This window comes from Polistes dominula, unplaced genomic scaffold (assembly GCF_049000335.1).
Source record: "Polistes dominula isolate Pdom_NZ unplaced genomic scaffold, Pdom_raw_medaka contig_23, whole genome shotgun sequence".
NCBI classification, from domain to species: Eukaryota; Metazoa; Arthropoda; class Insecta; order Hymenoptera; family Vespidae; genus Polistes; species Polistes dominula.
In genome coordinates this window covers 5593880-5612669 of record NW_028300963.1, presented here as the reverse complement: position 1 = coordinate 5612669, position 18790 = coordinate 5593880, and the positions used below count along the sequence as shown (strand labels likewise).

The following is an 18790-nucleotide window of genomic DNA, read 5'->3' as shown; positions in this document are numbered from 1 at the left end:
AGAGACATTTTTTTTATTATGTTCATGCGTTCCTTTATTATATTATTATTAATTATATGATTTTTTAATTATTATTACATCGAGGTTATCAACGTATCATAGATAGAAAATATTTTCAATTAGAGATGAATATGCATACTGTACTAATACCTGCATCTACATATATTTTAATATACTTTTCAATGAAATCTTCGTAGAGATAATTTTCAAAGACAACGACAATATCTTGAAATATTAACAAAGAAGAGTAGCTGTACTTTACAACAGATATTAAATCATCATCCTTCTTTTGATGAAAAGAACTTAACATTCTTGAGGAATGAGACATCAATGTTGTAGTTAATTACAGGAGATTAACTAGAAAGTAAGACAGTGTATATAATCTTTGTATTTTTTCATCGAAATTCTTTATTAAAAAAAGAAATAATAATAATTAACAAACTTATTACATTTGACAAGAATAAAATAAAAATAATCTAAAATTATTCATGTTTATTTTGTCAAGGTTCAAAATGTATCCAAAAGCATGTAATTAATCGCTCGTATCTTTTTGGAAAATTAAACTGATCTTCAATGAAAGGATACCTTTTGGACATTGAAAATCGCTTATAAATATATATATATATAAAAGAAAAAAAAAATAGTAACGAAAACAACAAAGGAAGAGGAGATTAAATAAGCGTATGGTAAAAGTGGCTGAATAAAGCTGCTGAAAGTCAGCTGACAATCGATCGATCCTTGTAGTATCTGGTGCAGAAAATAATTCAAAGCGGCCGTGAAAGGTGCGTAATAACGTGTATATTTATGGGTGTGCATGTGTATGCATGCGTGCGTGCACGAAAGCACGATGTTGGTCAGCTTTGAATACTACTTATTAGTAGTTTCTCTAATACGACAAGTGATCAAATTTTCATAAACATATGCGATCGATAGCGATAGTTAATCTTACATTTTTTTCTATGTATAATTTAAGTTTTCTATCTTATTAAAAAAAGATATAACAACTTCGATCTTCATCATTTCAGGATGTTATTTAGAATAGGAAGAATATTAAATATTTAAGTATACACAAGAGAAATTAATTTGGTCTTTTTAATGAATGATATTAGGGGGACCAAAAAGTAATCAACATTTTTCTTTGTTGACCAAAAATATTTATTTATTAAAGAAATTTTAAATAAAAAATTTCAACAAAAAATTGGTTCATCATTTTCTAACACTTTTTGTTTTTCGTAAAGGAAATTGTTCAATTCCCTTTTAAAAAGTCCTTCGATTTTTTATTGACACAAACTAAATGTGAGTGCGCTAACCGAAGAAATTTGGATTACTTTTCTGTACCCCTAATATAAATAGCACACAGTAATATGTATATAATTATAAACTTAAGATTTTACAAAAACAAATGAAATGAATAATCGTACTTTGTATAGATAATTTGTAAGCATCACACGATGTTAATCATTAAAAAATGATTAAAATGAAATCAAATAATCTGAAAAAAGAAAGAGTGAAAGGAAGAGAAAGGGGTAAAAAAAATAGATAGAGGTCAAAGGTGAAAGGATACTGAAGCGTGAGATTTGAAAATAAATACGATTCTTAGAGTAGATTTAAGATTTTATAACTACGTGCACGCAAAATTACTTGGCTGTTTTGATACTTGTTTAAAAATCAATTATTATGGTAAATATTATTAATTTATAAATAATATAATAATCTTGAAAGATTAAAAACGAAAAAGAAATGATTTTAATTTAAAGCTTGAACAAGTTTTCAACTAAATCATTTGATTTGCTTTCTTTCTTTTTATTTTAAGAAAGATTTTTGAATCGACGATAATTACTCGGAGCTATATGAAGAAACACGAAGAGAAAGAAAATATGTGAGTTATATTTTTACCGTTAATGGTATTAGCGACAAAAAGAAGAAGAAAGATGTGTCTTGAAGAAACATGACCTCGAGAAACACAAAAGATTAGGACTGTGAAATAAGCCTTGACTATGGATATCGAATAGCATTAATGGTCCTTTTGAAAAGTTGAAAGACATTTGACTTGTCTTAGGGTATCTTTATTGAAAAAATATTGTATATAAGGGAGGTACTTCTCAGCTAAGATAGCCAGTTTTCGATAGAGTCTAGAAGGAGAATTATCACATTATGGACATCAAAATTATCCTCTTATACGTAAGCATAAGAAAAGCCCTATTCCACATTTATCTAATTAACTAATATAATAAATTATGAGATAAATTATAATTTCGTTATTTGTATTTTACAAATTTTGACGACAAATAATAAGTAAGACGTTTTTTACTTCCTTAACTTATGTTTTATTTGGAATTTTTAGATGATCCTACGAGGCCTATTGGCTCAAGAAACAAATCATCAGTTTTCTTTGGATCGATTGAAAAATGATTTATCCAAGGCGAAATCTTTAATGGATTACGAACATTTTCCAGAAAATCAAAATCAAAATTCATTGTTTTATAAACAAATGTATCTATCCGGCGGATTGAACGAAGTGAAACGTAGAGTAAGTCGATGAATCCCTTTCATTTTATAATTTTGATTTATTGTGTAGATGGTTTTAACGCGTACAAAAATTCAAGCTATGTGAGTTATGCCGACAGGATATTACATTTAAAATATATATAAGCTTTTTTAACGAAGATCTATCTATTTGCATAAGAGCCAATTGTTTTTTATTTACATTTTCTATTTAAATATAACTTCAATATCAAATCACGAGTTAATATAATTAATTTTTGTTAAATATTAATGAATAATATATTCCCTTGCTATTTATATTATGCGATTGATTGAAATATATATGTTACATCTTAAATATTATAAATATTTATGCCGTTGTTTGATAAGAAAAAAAAATATATATTTAACCGTACCCAAAAAAGGATTTAGAAAATGGTCTAACACTACTTATACACATATACGCTATATATATCACATATACGCATGAATGCAAAATTATATATATAATAGATGTAATATATTATATGATTCAAATAATATATATATATATATATATATATATATATTCTTTTTGTTAGAATATATTATATTCTCAAAGCTATTGTCCTTGTGAGAGTCAATACGAGATAAAGGATCTAGGTGAGGGACACTATCCTAGACATATAACAGTATCCAGCTGCAAACCGAAAGCATGTCAGGATAAATTTAATTCATGTAAATTGTTAAAATATATGGTGAGTTGGATGTTTATATTATTATTACAATATTTCATTTATTTCATTGTTGTTATTTATGTAATTGTTGTTATGTGTTAAAGAATTATCAGGAATCATTCAGGATAAAGAGTATACAATGTAATAATAATTCATTCATGAAGAGTTTTATTTCTTTTCTAATTGAAAACGATAATTTTCAGATACACATCCTTAGCGAACGAGATACGACCACTTTGATGGAAGATGACAGTTACATGGATGATAATGCACCACTTCCTGAATCGCTTCGTCACAAATGGCAATTAAAACCAATGTACGTTGCGGTTGCTTGCGTGTCCGAAACATAAGGAAACAGAAAAATAAGAAAAAGAAGAAATTAAAAGAAAAAACAAGTTCATCGATCGATAAGTGGAAAAGTGAAGAAATAAAATACTATAGTCAAGGAAAAGAAAAGTAATAGATGTAGTAACATTAGTATATTATCATGATGTATCCATGATGTATCACGCATATATAGGGTGTTCTATTTGAATTTAACGTCTTTAGTAATATTAACAAATATTTCAATAAATCTTTATATTGAAATTCTTCAAATTGTTATAAGAATGTAATCTTGGAAAGTTTTCGTTTAAATATTATTATAAATAAAGTTATTATTATTATTGATCTTTGTAAAAATAATGAAGTTTAGAATAGGACACTCTATACGTATATATTCGGGTCCTTTGGAATTTCATAGACAAGTATTTGAAAAGTGCATACTAGAAGCCTAAGAAAAATCTACAAGGTATATCCATAAATCCTGCTGTGAGTTGCACCATGTAGTAAGACGAACGAAATCGCGTACACGGAAAGCCACTACGTATTTTTTTTTCTCATCCGAAGCAACATAACCATTTCACCCTAGAGATTCTTTGTGCGAGAGAATCGCCTAAGAATGACTCGCTTGAGTTATATGAATTAATTACAACAATTTTCAAACTTACAAAAAAAAGGTTATACTATAAATATTATAAATATTTATTTTTCATAGTACCATAAGAAAAAGAGACACATTGAGCAGAACTCCAAAAATATTTACAATGGTCTAATATTCTATATAAGTTCTTTAGTTATTTTTATTTATTTATTTATTTATACTTATTTTTTATATTATGACATATTACGCTTAATATAGAACATACACAATGAATAAATTGTAACATATTTGATTTTTAAAAGAACTTTAGTATAATCTATTAGCTTTTTGAAAGTTGAATAGTTTTGCAATCAATTTTAGTGTCGGCAGTTTCCTAGACGACAGATTGTAATTTCAATAACTCTCTTTCTCTCTTTCTCTCTTTCTCTCTCTCTCTCCTCTTCTATGCATATTTGGCCATTAGTGTTTCCGAGAGTTCAGGGTAATTTTATCAATTAACGACATATATGTATAGTGTCTGCTACTTCTCTTCGGTTCGCTTCTCCGCGTTGATGTTGTGTTGTTCTTCATCTTGTGGGCTTGTAAAGTCGAATGACATTTTCATCTCGTTACATCATTAAAATAGAATTTCTTTGTCTTAACGATATTTTGTTAATTATTTTCTCTCGCGATGTAATTATTCATTCTGCCAAAAATAAAACTAATAATAATAATTCATCTCTTAAGAAAATTATGTAATATTAAATTCACATATTCGTACGCACGTCTGCATTTGTAAAATTTGATTGGACCTTATTATTATTATTATTATTATTATTAATTTATGCTTATTGTAGTATAATTATGATAATATAAATTTAATATGTGTGTGTGTGTGCAATTTTTTACGATAAAATTATATTTTATAGATAATTATTAATAACAAGTAATTATCGAGAGGATATGTCAAAAGAATTATTTTATAAGTATTCACTTATTTCAATGTTATCAATGACATTTTAACAAACGAGTTAAATCGTCCGACGATTATTCGACCTTGACCAGTCAACCGACGAACATTTGAACGACGATCGTTGGAGCTCGAAAAGCCTATAACTTGCTTACTGCATCGCGTGTACTCTTTCACGCATAAACACTCCCACACATTTAGACGCATTTATATAATATAATATATATTTATTTGTGTACACAATACACACAAACACAATTCTACGATCTTTACGAATTCATTCATTCCAATCTTCACTTTATAAATGTCTCTCTTCTCTTTCTGATAATTAATTTATTTCATTGAGAACTTATACATGAGGTTAAATAGATTTGTATATGTACATATTTAGAATATTTCATATAACTCGTTAAATATATGAAATTTGTAAAGCATAGAAATGTGTACACGTACATATGTATAGGACATATATACGTACATAACGATAATTGTTGCTAAGAAAAATGTGAATCTTTTATAACTCTCCGCAGAGACATTGAAACGGCAATATTTATAAGGAGACAGTCATCTCACCGAATTCCTCTCGTAGGAGCTGTTATATTCTATAGACCTTTTCGCGACAAAGGAAAAGGTTGACGTACTCCGAATGGATCTTGAATCCTTGTAGATAACGTGTCCCATGAGTATTCTGTTATTTTCTTTCCTTTTTTTCTTTCGAATTATAAAAGTTCTAAGAGTTATTCTATAATAAATAAAATGTAGTAATTGAATTTTTCTAGATTCTATCAAAAATGTTTATTAACATTAAATGTTTATCTATTGGAAATAAATAATTGCTTAAAAAAGAAAGGAATAGACTTTCCTGGTAGCTTATACAAACTCAAAGCCATCATTGTCTTTCGACCGATTGAAGATAGGAAAATACAAAGTGGTCGAAGATAATGCACGTTTAAAGCCGGTCAAAGCTTATACCCATTTACCTGTATGAAATGGTAAATGAAAAATCGAACAGAATGTAAACGGTAGCTCAAGTGGTTATATCCGCACTTGACTCCGGAAAGTCGACCAGAGTGCTTGCGTGTTCGACTGAAGTGTTATGCACTGGAAAAGGATAATAGGAAAGGGTGTGGGTTGCTTGTTTTATCAGAGTGTATCATATCGTTCGACGAAAAACAGAAAAAAAAGATGATGACGATACAAAATTCATCCCAGCGTCCTTTGAGTATTAACGCTCAAAAATATCTTGATAAAAATACAATTTTCTAAAATAGAGAACAGGAACGAGGAATAACGAAAAATTGTATTATCTTTCTTTATTTTCACCTGATTGTTAGATATTTTTGTATTTTTTTTAACAATTGGTAGATTTTTACATAATTTTGGAGTTTTATATATAAGAAGAGAAAGAGATACAAATATAAACAAACAAAACATACAAACAGCATAACGCGACAGAACTATTCTGTATCTTTTGTTTACAGTTAAATTTGTTCTAATGCAAAAGCGTTTTAGTCCAGTCATTATCGTTACGATAAGTGGATTATACATTGTATTGTCGTTCTAACGTTTTTAATGGAAATGCATTTAAGTGGGCACACGTGAATGCAAATTACAATTACTTTATATGTATCTCTACGTGGATGTACGTGCACATGTTTAATCGTGCGCGTATCTCGCGATATTATTAATGCGCTCTCATGAAATTTCGCCTTTCTCTCTCTCTCTCTCTCTCTCTCTCTCTCGTTTTCTATCCATCCCACTCTTTCACTCACATCTACTGTTTCAATATTATTAATAATAATTAATCCCGTCATACTTTGGAGATACAGTTATTCAAATTGTTTTATGTCAATATTATAGCGAGTATTTTCAGACGAAGATCGTATAAAGGAATATATATTTTATCAAATGATCAGTATAGGGTAGATTATTTATTAACGAATATTATTACGATTTATTATGATTTATTACGATGGTCTTATTATGAAATTATTAAAAATGCTGAAGTAATTGCTTTTAAAAATTAACGAAGTAATAAGTTATATTATTCGTATACTATATTTGTAAAACAAAAAATTATTTAATTAATTAAATTGGTAGATGAAATTACGTCGGAAAGTATACAACCAATTAATAATATGTGCATGCATGGAAATTGCCTATTGTTAGGGGTATGCAGAAAGTTAGCGTTTTCTCCGGTAGATGGCAGTCAAAGTTCAAATAATCATCGATCGAAGATATCGATTAAAGGGCATTCGAAATTTGAAAAATAACGCAACTGAGAACTTTAAAATGACATTTTGTCTATAATAATAATAATAGTATAGTCAACACAGACTGGCCACGTTGAAATATTTATTCTCATCGTCTGATCATTAAAGTCAAGCAATAATAGGTATTATGAGTAACAGTACAGATGGCTGACTATTCGAATCCTACTCGAATCCGAGAAGTAATATAGGAAAAAAAAGACAATAATAATTTTATATATTCAATATAATATAATATAATATAATATAATATAATATAATATAATAATGTAAATAATAATAATAATATCAAGTTTAGAGTATAATAATTATATACTATAATATTTATTGAATCGATTTAATTGTTAAAGTAGGGAGCACGCTAATCGACAGCATTAGCTGCGCCATCTTCAAAGATGTGAAAAGTTAAAAGTAACGCTTGAAATGCGTATTTACATTACAGTATAACATAGTCACGATGACAACAATGGAGTGGTTTCAAGAAAAAGTTAATAAGCTTATCGAACTTGATACTATTAAAGAAAAGGAAGAAACTTTAATGGAAATGCAAATAAAGTGGAGAAATTGTGATGTTTTAGAACAGCGCACAATTGCTGAAAACTTGAATTCTGATCCATTAATGTCTCTCTTATTGCAAGACGAGTATGATGAAAAAGCTTTTTTCATTTTTCATTTTGTATTATTTCCTATATTTCATTTATTAATCTCTCAAAAGTGTTTTATTTAAAATTAAAGATAATCTAATAGATATATTTTGATGTTTTTATTTCAGAGATATCAGAGACCGTGTATATGTAATTTTGACAATGATATACGATGGTAAATATGAAATTTATAAAAAAACCCAGATGAAATACTGCCATTAATAAATCACTCAGAGTCGGTGATCAGAATGTTTATTTTGAAGCAATTATTGTCTTCGTGTGAAGATGAACAAATGCTTCCTGTAATATTTCGAGATGTTAATTTAATAGTTGCAGTTATTAATAGAATTAGTGATGAGGATGGGAGTATTCGTACAATAGCAAAGAATTTCATCACAAAAATTGGAAAAAATCTGAATGGAGTGAAAATTTTATATCATGGGGAACCTTTGAGAGCGTTGGCCAAACTTGCCGTTAGAAATGACCATGTCAGTTTTCATGTTGGTGACGTTATAATAAGCATAGCTACAATTTCCAAGGAACATTTAGAGGCAACTATACAATCTGGATTTTTGAGCAGCCTCATCAATATGTTACAAGATGATGATATATTATTGCAATCGGCTGCCATAAAATTACTGACTCCATTGGCTTTGACCGAAGAAGGTTTGAATTATTTGGAACAACAAGAGGTTTTGACAAAACTTTTTGGTAAAATAATATGTACCGATGAAAATCTTATGTCAAATATTACCACTCCTAATGTCATCAAATTTTTTGGAAACATTGCACAATTGTGGCCGAATGAAATGTTCTTAAAATATCCAGATGTAGTCTCAGAATTATTTAGAATATTATACGAAAAAGATTGTCTCTTATTAGGTGTTGCATTGGATACGTTAGGACACATTGCAACAAACATGGAAGGAAAATATGCGTTGCAGACATTGGGGATGTTATTTGCAATGAAGAAAATAGGTGAAATTATTCAAGAAACGGATACACATTACAAAATCTCTGCTTTGAATAATCTTAACTTATTAATTAATGTACCAAAGGCTGAACAAGATAACAGAATTTTATCTTTAACAAAATCATGGTTTGATGCTCTTTGCGATGATCCATTAGGATTGATTGTCAAAATGTCTAAACAACCATTCATTGACATCAGATCTGCCAGTTTAGAAGTTCTAGCAACTGTAGCATCTCAAGCATGGGGTCAACAATATATATCTGATTCTCCAGGTTTGATAGAATTTCTCTTGGATAGAAACATTGAAACTTTCAAAGAGTGTAAGGAATTGAAATATAAAGTTGTTCAATATTTGTCTGAAGCGGAATCGCATGTATTCGAGGCTGGTACCATACAAAAATTAAAACAATTTGTTAACGAAGGCCCATTCTACGTTCAAACCTATACAGAAGTTGAATATGAAAGTGCTATGTAAAATGATAACGTTATTAATATAAATGTAGGTTATATCGTTAAATATCATTTTTTTCTAATATATATTTCATAAAGTTATATAAAATACATTAAGTTGTTATTTGCATATAATATACAATTTATAAATAATAAATTGAAATATAATTTATTTTATAATTGACAATACACATACAAAATTTAAGAAAACATATTTATTTGAAATGTGTACATTGTTTTTGTCCTCATATGTTTATTAATAGATTGTTTTTTACAAAGTTTAGAGATCTTATTAGAAAAAGAGTGAAAATAATATTATATAAATATATATATAAAAGAGGACTGCTCAATGATTAAATAAGTTTATTAGTATTCTTATTGTATGCGCTTTCTTTTTCTTGGTGCTAGAATTTTTAACATGCTTACTACGGGAGCTTCAAAACTCACTGATACAATGAATGATAGGAAATAAGATAAGATCAATTGTCCTAAGAAAGTTATCATCTGAAAAATAGAAATTGATATGTTATAGATAATTGAGATTATAACTTATACATTAAAAGTATTTACCATTGTATCTTTTCCCAAATGAAAAGGTGAATCTAAGTTCATAGCAGTCAGTCTAATAATTATTGGATGAATAAGATAAGCACAATAGGTCACTCTACTGAATGGATATAGAATAGGTGCTGACAAAATTTTGTTTATATATCCTAAAAACAAACATTTTTGTACATTATTATTTTTAAATTTTTCTATTTTTATCATGATATTTACCTCCGTAACCTGTACTACATGCAACAATAATCCATGCTAAACCAAGTGCCCAAGCACTGTGGCTCAATGAAGAATATGCAGCGGAAGTTACAGGACTAAGTTCAGCCTCATATAAACCATAAAGTAAACTTAAAAGACAGCCGAAAGAAAGTAACCACCCTATAACAACTGTGGCCTGTGAAAAATGATCAAATGAAATGTTTCAAATGACGACGTCAAGTTATTATTAATGTATTTAATCTCACCTTCGACATTTTCACTTTACAATCAGTCTTGAAGAGAAAGTATCCTACTGACATCCCAATTAGATATGGTCCTAATCTAGTCCATGGTTTATCATAAATTTTGTCAAACAAAGCCAGTGGGTCATCTGAACTTGGCATATGATTGTTAGCAAGTGCAATGTATCCTGTTGTTAACCAGGAGCTTACTAATAAAGTGATAACAGCAGTTGCTGCAATCTTAAAGTGATTTACAGCTAATACTAATATTACTCCACCAACAATATAGAACTGTGTATCGTCCGCAACGTACCAACTCCAAGGCATACACTAAAAATATACATATATACGTATATATAAAAGTTTAATATAACAATGTGTAAAATTAAATTAAAATAATTGAGCTATAATACTTACCATTTGGTCTACAGGAAAGAAAGTATTAATATAAAGTAAATTTCTCCACCAGTATTTAGGACAATTGTAATGATCAGACGAAGGAGGTTCAAAAACAGAATTGTAATAGAACCATTTCATAGAAATCTCAACAACACCCAGAATAAACATATACGGTGCTGTAAGCCTACAGAATCTATAGACAAGCAACCCAATGAATTTCAATGACCCAGAAACAAAACCTTTTGTACCCTGAGTAAGCTTATTCAAATCTCCTTTAGCATTGGTTCTAAAGTATAGAAAACTGACAAGTAAACCGCCCATAAAGAAAAAGGTATCCACGCTGAAAGCTCCATTAGTAATTGTTTGAAAAAGAAACTTTTTTTCGACAACTTTTCGATATTCCATGTTATCAGAATATTTGAAAACTACTATACAAGTGTGTCCAAGTATCACCCAAGCCATTGATATTGCTCTTAGACCATGAATGGTACTGATTGTATCTCCTCCAACATTACCATCACAGATAACTTTTAAATTGGAAGGAACAGAAAAAGACAAGAGCAATTCTTCAAGAACACCTGTAATCGCGCGCGCGCGTAAGTATTATTTTAATATGAGTTTATTCTTTAAAGTATATTATATTGCTTGAACTTACTAAGTTTATATACTTCATCAGATGGCTGCAAGGTATTCTCGTGATCGTTATTGTTATTGTTATTGACCGGCGTAGATCCATTGGGAACTGTATCTGCCACTGGAACAGGAAGATAGACCATACCTTGAAAATCTACGAAATATAATAATGACATTGTGTCACTTTCACTGTCTCTTGTCTGTAGTTGTTAATGATAGTCACCGTATACGTTCAGTCTTGTCAGATTCAAAAATTAGTAGACAGAGAAGACAAGTTAAACGCTCTAGACAAAAATCTACTCTTACCGTTTAACGTTTTTGGATTTCCATTACTAAGTTGATCAAGCTTTCCATGCTTTTCCAAATCGTAAATCATATTTTTTTTACGAGCGACCATTCGAGTCAAATACCAATCATATCCAGAACCAGCTATCATAAGAATTATCACCACAGATGTGACACCACTGAAATAATATAAGATAATAATGAGAGACTATAATATTTTTATAATAATTAATTATAAAAATATTTTATTGTAACATAAAACTGAAACTTACAAAAGAATCCAATAAACAGGATCGGAGTACATGTCGTACAAATTATGTTGATCTCGAATTTTCTCAATGACTAAATTTTTAGCAGTAATATCACTAGCAGCAAGTTTTGCTATTATTGATACGTCAGCCGATGTGCAAGAAAATGGCAAACAAACTCCAATATGCATCAATCTTGTCTAAAATTATTCAAAAACAAATCAAAATGTTAGCAATAATAATAATAGATATTTAATATAATCATATATAACGTTGATTATATTAATTACCATGGGTAACAAGGTCGTATTTAAAGAAATTCTCATCATATAAAAACCTAAAGAATAAGGTGGTTGATCTATAAAAGTTTGAGTTAAAAGATTAGAGCCACTCAAACCGAGGTTTCCTCTTTTATGGGGTTCTGCATTAAATTCCTGTACTTCATTTATAATAGACATGGATGTAGATTTCTCATTACTTCTAACGTAATTTTGACCGATGTATCCACATTCTGTTGCTGATCCAGTGAAATATGAATTACCCCAGAAGAAACCATTGGTGTATCTTCCCGAAGCATCGTCAACTATAAAAAAAAAAAAAAAGAAAAGGTTTCAAAAGATAAAAATACATATACTGTAATTTGCAATGTAGATCGGATTACTTTTTAACTGATCAAAGCAGATTATTATTAAATATTCCTGTTAGATTATTTTTCAGAATGACATATAAGCACGATAGAATTATTAAGAATTATTGGAAGAATGATTTGAAGAGCCTAACTCTACGCACGTTTCTAATCAAGTAAAACTTTCTATTCGGGAAGTGAATACGACGTTATCTAACCGCATACCTCAAACTTTTCTGGGGTTTGTTCACAACACGTTTCAACTCTCTCGCAGAACTTCAAGATCGTATTATGGTTGTTGAATGCGAATTTTGCGGTTTTAAAAAGCAACATCATCGTTGTTAAAATTACGGGAGAAACTAAAATTCATCTTTGTTATATCATATTAACGAAAATTTCCTTTTAACTTTCTTTCAAATCATTACTATTAAACGTATTATAACGTAATTTGTGAAATATGTTTCATATTACAGTGTTCATTTACAGGTAGTAAAAAGAAAGTAGTAGTATTCGTACTAGTATTTTCCTATACAAATGCGTGAAAGGAATTTGTCAAGAGTTAATAGAAAAAGAAAATCACACAATAGAAATTCGTAAAGAAAATGGACGTGTCTCGCTTTTTTATTTCTTCTTCTTCTTCAAAGTCAAGTTCAATTTAGACACGTAATTGTTCGATTTCTTCTTTCCTGGTTCAACGCAAGGCAAATAAATCAAATATTCGAGAGATCTTTCAATTACCACGATGAATGTATATAATAATAATAATATGTAAATTGCATATTTTTTATAAATAAGCGAAGAGGGGGCAAGAGAAATTTTATTAATAAAATCTAAAATAAATAAACTTGTATATTGCGATCACGTAAAGTGAAATTAAAACGAATTAATTTATGATCGAGAAATACGATCGATTGATTAGTCAAGCTATGATTTTGATTGTATAATCAATAGCGAAAGTAATTTCGAATGTGAAAAGCTTTCTTCTTTAAAAAGTATTGCCAAAGCAATGTCTACTTTGTTAAACCGTCGTCATATCTATTTAATTCAATTGAAAATAAATATTCATTTAAATATTCTACCAAATTGGTTTCACATTCGAAAAGAACTAAAAAAAGAACACAAGACACGAAGAAATATATTATTCGATAAGAGTACAAATTTTGTCAAAATATATTCAAAGATATACAGAATCGTTTGTTGTTTATTTTTTTCATTTTTTTCAGGGTCAACAACATTTTCAAGGTAAAATATAAAAGTATAATTCTCATTGAACGTTCCTGTCTCTATGTACGAAGAATGGAAAGTAGTTCTAGAATTGGATGTTAGTGAAAATATCGGTCAATCATCGTATCCTTTAACGGTCGACACTGAATGAAGCAACACGCGCTAGAAGTTACATCAATAATATTTCACTTCTATGTATGAATTATATGTTATATATAATAAGAATGATACTAAGAATGATAATGAGAGATAGAATATTTCAAAACGAGCAACATGAAACGTACTTTCCAATTTCTTTTTTATTTTTCATAGAGAAAAAGAGAAGAAAAAAAGAAAAGAGGATAATATAAAAAAATGAAATGAAAGTTTCTTCTTTCAAAAGTTTATACCAAATAATGGAGAATGGCTTATTTTAGTGTCAGTAAATATTTGAAGAGAGTCATAACGATAAAAATAAGATGGATCTACTTTCACGCTAGCCAATAATTACATCTAATTGGGTTTTATTCATTTCGTGAAATCTGCAACTACCTAATTACAGTAAGTGAATAATATTATTATTTATGGTTTTATCTATAGCTACCACTTATTTGATTAGTATTTGTTAATATTAATATTTTTAATAAATAATCTCTACTTATAATAAAATATCAAATGTCAACGTGTATTTCGTATCAAAATTGAAAATTTGGCCAAACTATTATTTATACTGATTTATACATTTTATTTGCAGTAACAACTTTATCTTTTACTTTTAATTACGATAAATCTATTCCTTTTATTATTCAACCTAACAGACCATCCTCTCTACTATAACCAACAAAAATATTCTCTAATATCAGATATCAAATCTCTATTCTCTCAAATCCATTTAAATTTTACAGAATATACAACATTCTCTGCTTTCGAATGAGTACTAAATCAAACACTTATTTATGGTATACAGTGATGTAATGTGAAAATTACCAATGCAAATTGAATCACCGTAATATAATAATTAAGATCATCCGTATCAAATTATATCTTTAATAAAACACAGTTACAAAATGAATTGTGATTTGTGTCACAATGATAATAATCATAATTTTGTAATAATGTTTATAAAACATCATGAGAGATATGTATATATGAAGACCACGAGAATCTGATACGTATTTCATAATATGTAAATCATAAAATATAATATTTAATTCATAAATATAAATTTCTTCTTTTTTTTTTTTTTTTTTTATTTCAGATATAATAGAATAATGATCTAGAAATCAGTGGAAGGAAAAACAAAAAGTGAAATTGTCATATTATGTTAGCCTATATTAGATTTGAAAGTAGAAAGAAAAAAACACGCGTGTGTGCGTACATAGAGCTAAAATCTAAATGTCATAACAGTAATCTCTAAAGACGATTTCCTGATGCTAAAACGATGCGGTATTGGATACCAAGTACCTTTCACCTTTCTTCGAGCTAACGAATTGGAGTTTCCTTCGACGATACTCCCAAATACATGCTTATAAAGAGGGAAAGTTAAGAGGAACACGTCTATGTGTTACCTCCTGTTAAAGAAACCGGATGTTTGAGCGGTTCATAAAAATATTCCTCCACACACACAAAGTAAAATATAATTGAAGTTAAAAGTGAAAATATATTCGTCGCTATTATTTTCACACATAAAAAGAGAACAAGAATATTTTATTCTTCTTTGTTTAATATAAAAAAAAAGCTTGAAATATTTTAACTAAAATTTAAATATTTTCACTTATCGAAATAATTATATTTTACTTATGTTACTTTATCGTAAAACATGAGATTTACGATACACAAGCACAAAAATATACTTAATATTTCATATTTTTTGAATATAATATAATCTTATTGCAAATGAAAGTAAAACTGTCAATCGTCAAGTACATATAAAAAAAAAAAGGTTTTTCTTTTTGATTAGCATGCATGCACCGGAATCAATCTCTTTCTTCGTTAATTAATTATTAATAATGTTATTACGATAAGTAAAAGAAAAAAGAAAATAAGAAAAAGAATAGCATTGACCGAGGAAGGTAAAACGTCGAAAGTGAGTCTCGTCGCATCGACTGGTCAGGCCAATTTCTCATAAAGCCGTTCGTTCGTGGTTATACGAGCGTTTCTTTGTGTCATTAAAAGTGAAACCTCACGGATGAAAGTAGGCAAACCAGGAGGGACTGACTGACCGTTACAGAGAAAAAGTATTTTACTTTTTAACTTGAAATAATTTAGGTAGCCCAACGTAAAGTGTTACATCATATATACCTGGAATGAAATTTTGGATGAACAAATGTCCTTATTTTCTCTATATAAGAGAATCTCTATTCTAGTTTCATTTATTTAATGAAAGGAACATTAAAAAGATCTAAGATATGCGTTCCGAACATTTTTTTACACGTTCCATCTTGCTCGTCTATATCCACACCGTTTTAAATAATTTTACATTGGTTTTATATTACAATTAGTACGATAAAAATTAATGTTAATTATTCATTAGAAAGATAAATGATTAAAATTAATTTGGAGTAGTTTTTTCAAGTAGAAAATAATCATCATTTATAGGTGTACAAACATCATATTAAGTAAGAAACACCTACATGTAGAAAGTGCGTCTGAAGGATACAGGATACACCTTGCAATCGATCAAATGGCCGATAGAGCTTTGGTGTATTCATGCGTGAATTTTTACCTTTATTTCTTATTATATATTACAATTGATTTTTATCAAATTATGTTAAATAATAATTTAGAAACACGAGATGTAAAGATTAATGGTTAAAACGAATAAAGATGCTTTTCTAAATTTAAAAATAAGTAATAAACATCTACAACTGGTCAAACAAGATTCCTTATTATATTTAGAAGAGTCGCGATAAAAAAACAAAAACATATTTTAAATATCGTTGTGATTATTATTATTATTAAATGAAAGACTAGACAAGAAAGAAACCAGTTCTCTGGAGCAACAAATTTTGGGCCACTTCTCGTGTAGCATATTTGTGCAATGAATCTATAAAATATTACAAGTTATAATTACAATAAAACGAATTACAAGAGAAAGCTTTCAGTATCTAAACATTATTCGCGCACACATGATTGTCTACGTATTAATAATTACCCTTTCGTTAATATGAATATCTCGTAAACTTTCTATTGGTATACTAAATTTGTACTCTTTCAGGTAGGTGTAAGAGCGAGTGCCAGACAGTTTCATAACACAACACGCATACCTATGAGAAAGAAATCTGCGGGTTCGTTAAAAGCAGAAAAGCATCAAATTTACATACAAGTGTGCAGCTCTTATGCATTCATTATAGAAATTCTGTAGGAGAAAGAAAACAGAGAAAATGGTAAAAGTAAAATTAAGAAATTATTAGAAATAACCAAAATTCATTTCTTTTTTTAGATACATATATATATATATATATATATATATATATATATATATATATACAAGTGATTTTTGCTTATAATTGAGAAAATAAAACAAGAAGATAAAATAGAAAAATGAGTAAAATTATGTTTTTATATTTTAACCCTTAACGCTCCGAATTTGAATAAACTATCATACTTCGACTTACAAAATTTTAAGTGTCAGATTTAAAATACTACAAAATGAAAAATGTTAATTTTTATTTTAAATATTACAGTGACACTTGTTAATGACTGAGGAGTATAATCTTTGATTCGTAATAATGACCAATAACGACCCAACGATATATTTGAAGTTAAGGGTTAAAATGATGTAAAACTTACCCTTAAGTGCCCACAATTCTTGCTTCTTCAAACCCTCGATGTACCTACTAATATCCTTGCTACATTGTTCACCAATCGGATATTTTCCTTCCACCCAGTTTCTCGCGAGGTTACGAGCACTATAAATGTCTAAAGATTCGGTCAAAGTCGTCCAATTTTTCTGAGGACTTTCAACGATCTCTGGTAAACTTCTGGTCCGATGCTTCAGAATCAGAGAGTCTGTATAATCTACCGTTTTATCAGCAGATATTGCGAGAAACGCACAAAGCACGATCGAAAGTCTTAAACGATTCTTCATTTTTCTCTCTCACACTTTATATACAACGATAAATATTTATCAAATTATTAGAAAGAGACGATAGAGAGATTATTTATTTAAGAAATCACTAAATTATGCTAATCGACATAATTGTTTATGTAAACTGCAATTTAATATTAATTGTAGTTTATGTTAAGGACAACAACAACAGCAACAAGAAAAAAAAAAGAAAAAAAACGAACGGGAGGATTCTTCAAACTGTATTCCACAAGGATAACAAAACAACGAAAGATTTTCCCTCCAAAATGATTGATTCAATTTCTAGTCAAGTGAACTTCAGCGGTAACATTTTATGACTTTTTGGAAATATAACTTCCTGGTTGATGTTCTTTTTTGGAATCATAATAACTATCGAAGATGTTGCGAGACCCCGTCCGTAACTGTTCTTTGTGATATGTATGCCAGACCAAATCTGGGAGCAAGACTGGTTCCTTTTTGTTCGATGACTATGGATCAACTGTAACGTCCAACTGCTCGCTTGTAGAGAAATGCTTTTCGTTCGAGTCAAAGCGCCACGGTAGTATAATAAGGTGGTAGGGAGGAGCCTCCCCATAATAAACTACCAAGAGACACCAAGAAATTGTTGATTGTCAATACGACTAGGCTTTCTAAAATTCACTCAACATTTTTCAATCATATGACTCATGTAATTCGTTTGCTTTTCTTTTTATACCACTGATTATTGGAATTTTTATCAATCATATTTAAATAAACAATAGTCTTTAATATTTTTTTTTTATCTAAATAAATAATATACATATTTGAAATCTTATATCTCTATATAATTAACATTAGAAAATTGTATTACTAGTATGTTTCACATTTACAAATTTTCACGCAAAAATGATTTGTCAGTCAACCTGACACAATGTCAAGTCGA

At 28.9% G+C, this 18790-nt stretch overlaps 3 protein-coding genes and 1 long non-coding RNA gene across 5 annotated transcripts; 3 read left to right on the top strand and 1 right to left on the bottom strand.

Annotated features, from left to right (window-relative positions):
* Positions 1-524: 524 nt before the first annotated feature.
* On the top strand, positions 525-3869 carry LOC107065603 (prothoracicotropic hormone). Its single transcript, XM_015319448.2, has 6 exons — positions 525-782; positions 1431-1680; positions 1814-2181; positions 2345-2530; positions 3066-3221; positions 3404-3869. The coding sequence occupies exons 3-6, from the start codon at positions 2155-2157 to the stop codon at positions 3548-3550; spliced, it is 516 nt and encodes a 171-aa protein (XP_015174934.1). The 5' UTR covers positions 525-782; positions 1431-1680; positions 1814-2154; the 3' UTR covers positions 3551-3869.
* A 3879-nt stretch (positions 3870-7748) lies between these two features.
* On the top strand, positions 7749-9622 carry LOC107065772 (26S proteasome non-ATPase regulatory subunit 5). The gene is given in 3 exon segments (XM_015319753.2): positions 7749-7983; positions 8114-8181; positions 8184-9622. Coding segments are annotated over 3 exon segments (1503 nt in total). The 5' UTR covers positions 7749-7798; the 3' UTR covers positions 9434-9622.
* Positions 9623-9776: 154 nt separating this feature from the next.
* On the bottom strand, positions 9777-17904 carry LOC107065709 (O-acyltransferase like protein). Its single transcript, XM_089172699.1, has 10 exons — positions 17592-17904; positions 12262-12554; positions 11996-12171; positions 11745-11902; positions 11461-11592; positions 10824-11383; positions 10431-10736; positions 10186-10360; positions 9979-10121; positions 9777-9912 (listed from the first exon to the last, which is right to left on the bottom strand). Exons 1-10 carry the CDS (start codon positions 17887-17889, stop codon positions 9784-9786), a joined length of 2370 nt encoding a protein of 789 aa, XP_089028825.1. The 5' UTR covers positions 17890-17904; the 3' UTR covers positions 9777-9783.
* On the top strand, positions 10997-17255 carry LOC149032548 (uncharacterized). Of its 2 annotated transcripts, none has more exons than XR_016176627.1 (5): positions 10997-11136; positions 11219-11401; positions 13820-14015; positions 14133-14360; positions 17017-17255. It is a non-coding gene; the product is annotated as an uncharacterized LOC149032548 (long non-coding RNA). The 2 variants fall into 2 exon arrangements; XR_016176628.1 differs by lacking the exon at positions 17017-17255 and adding an exon at positions 14705-17004.
* Positions 17905-18790: the final 886 nt, after the last annotated feature.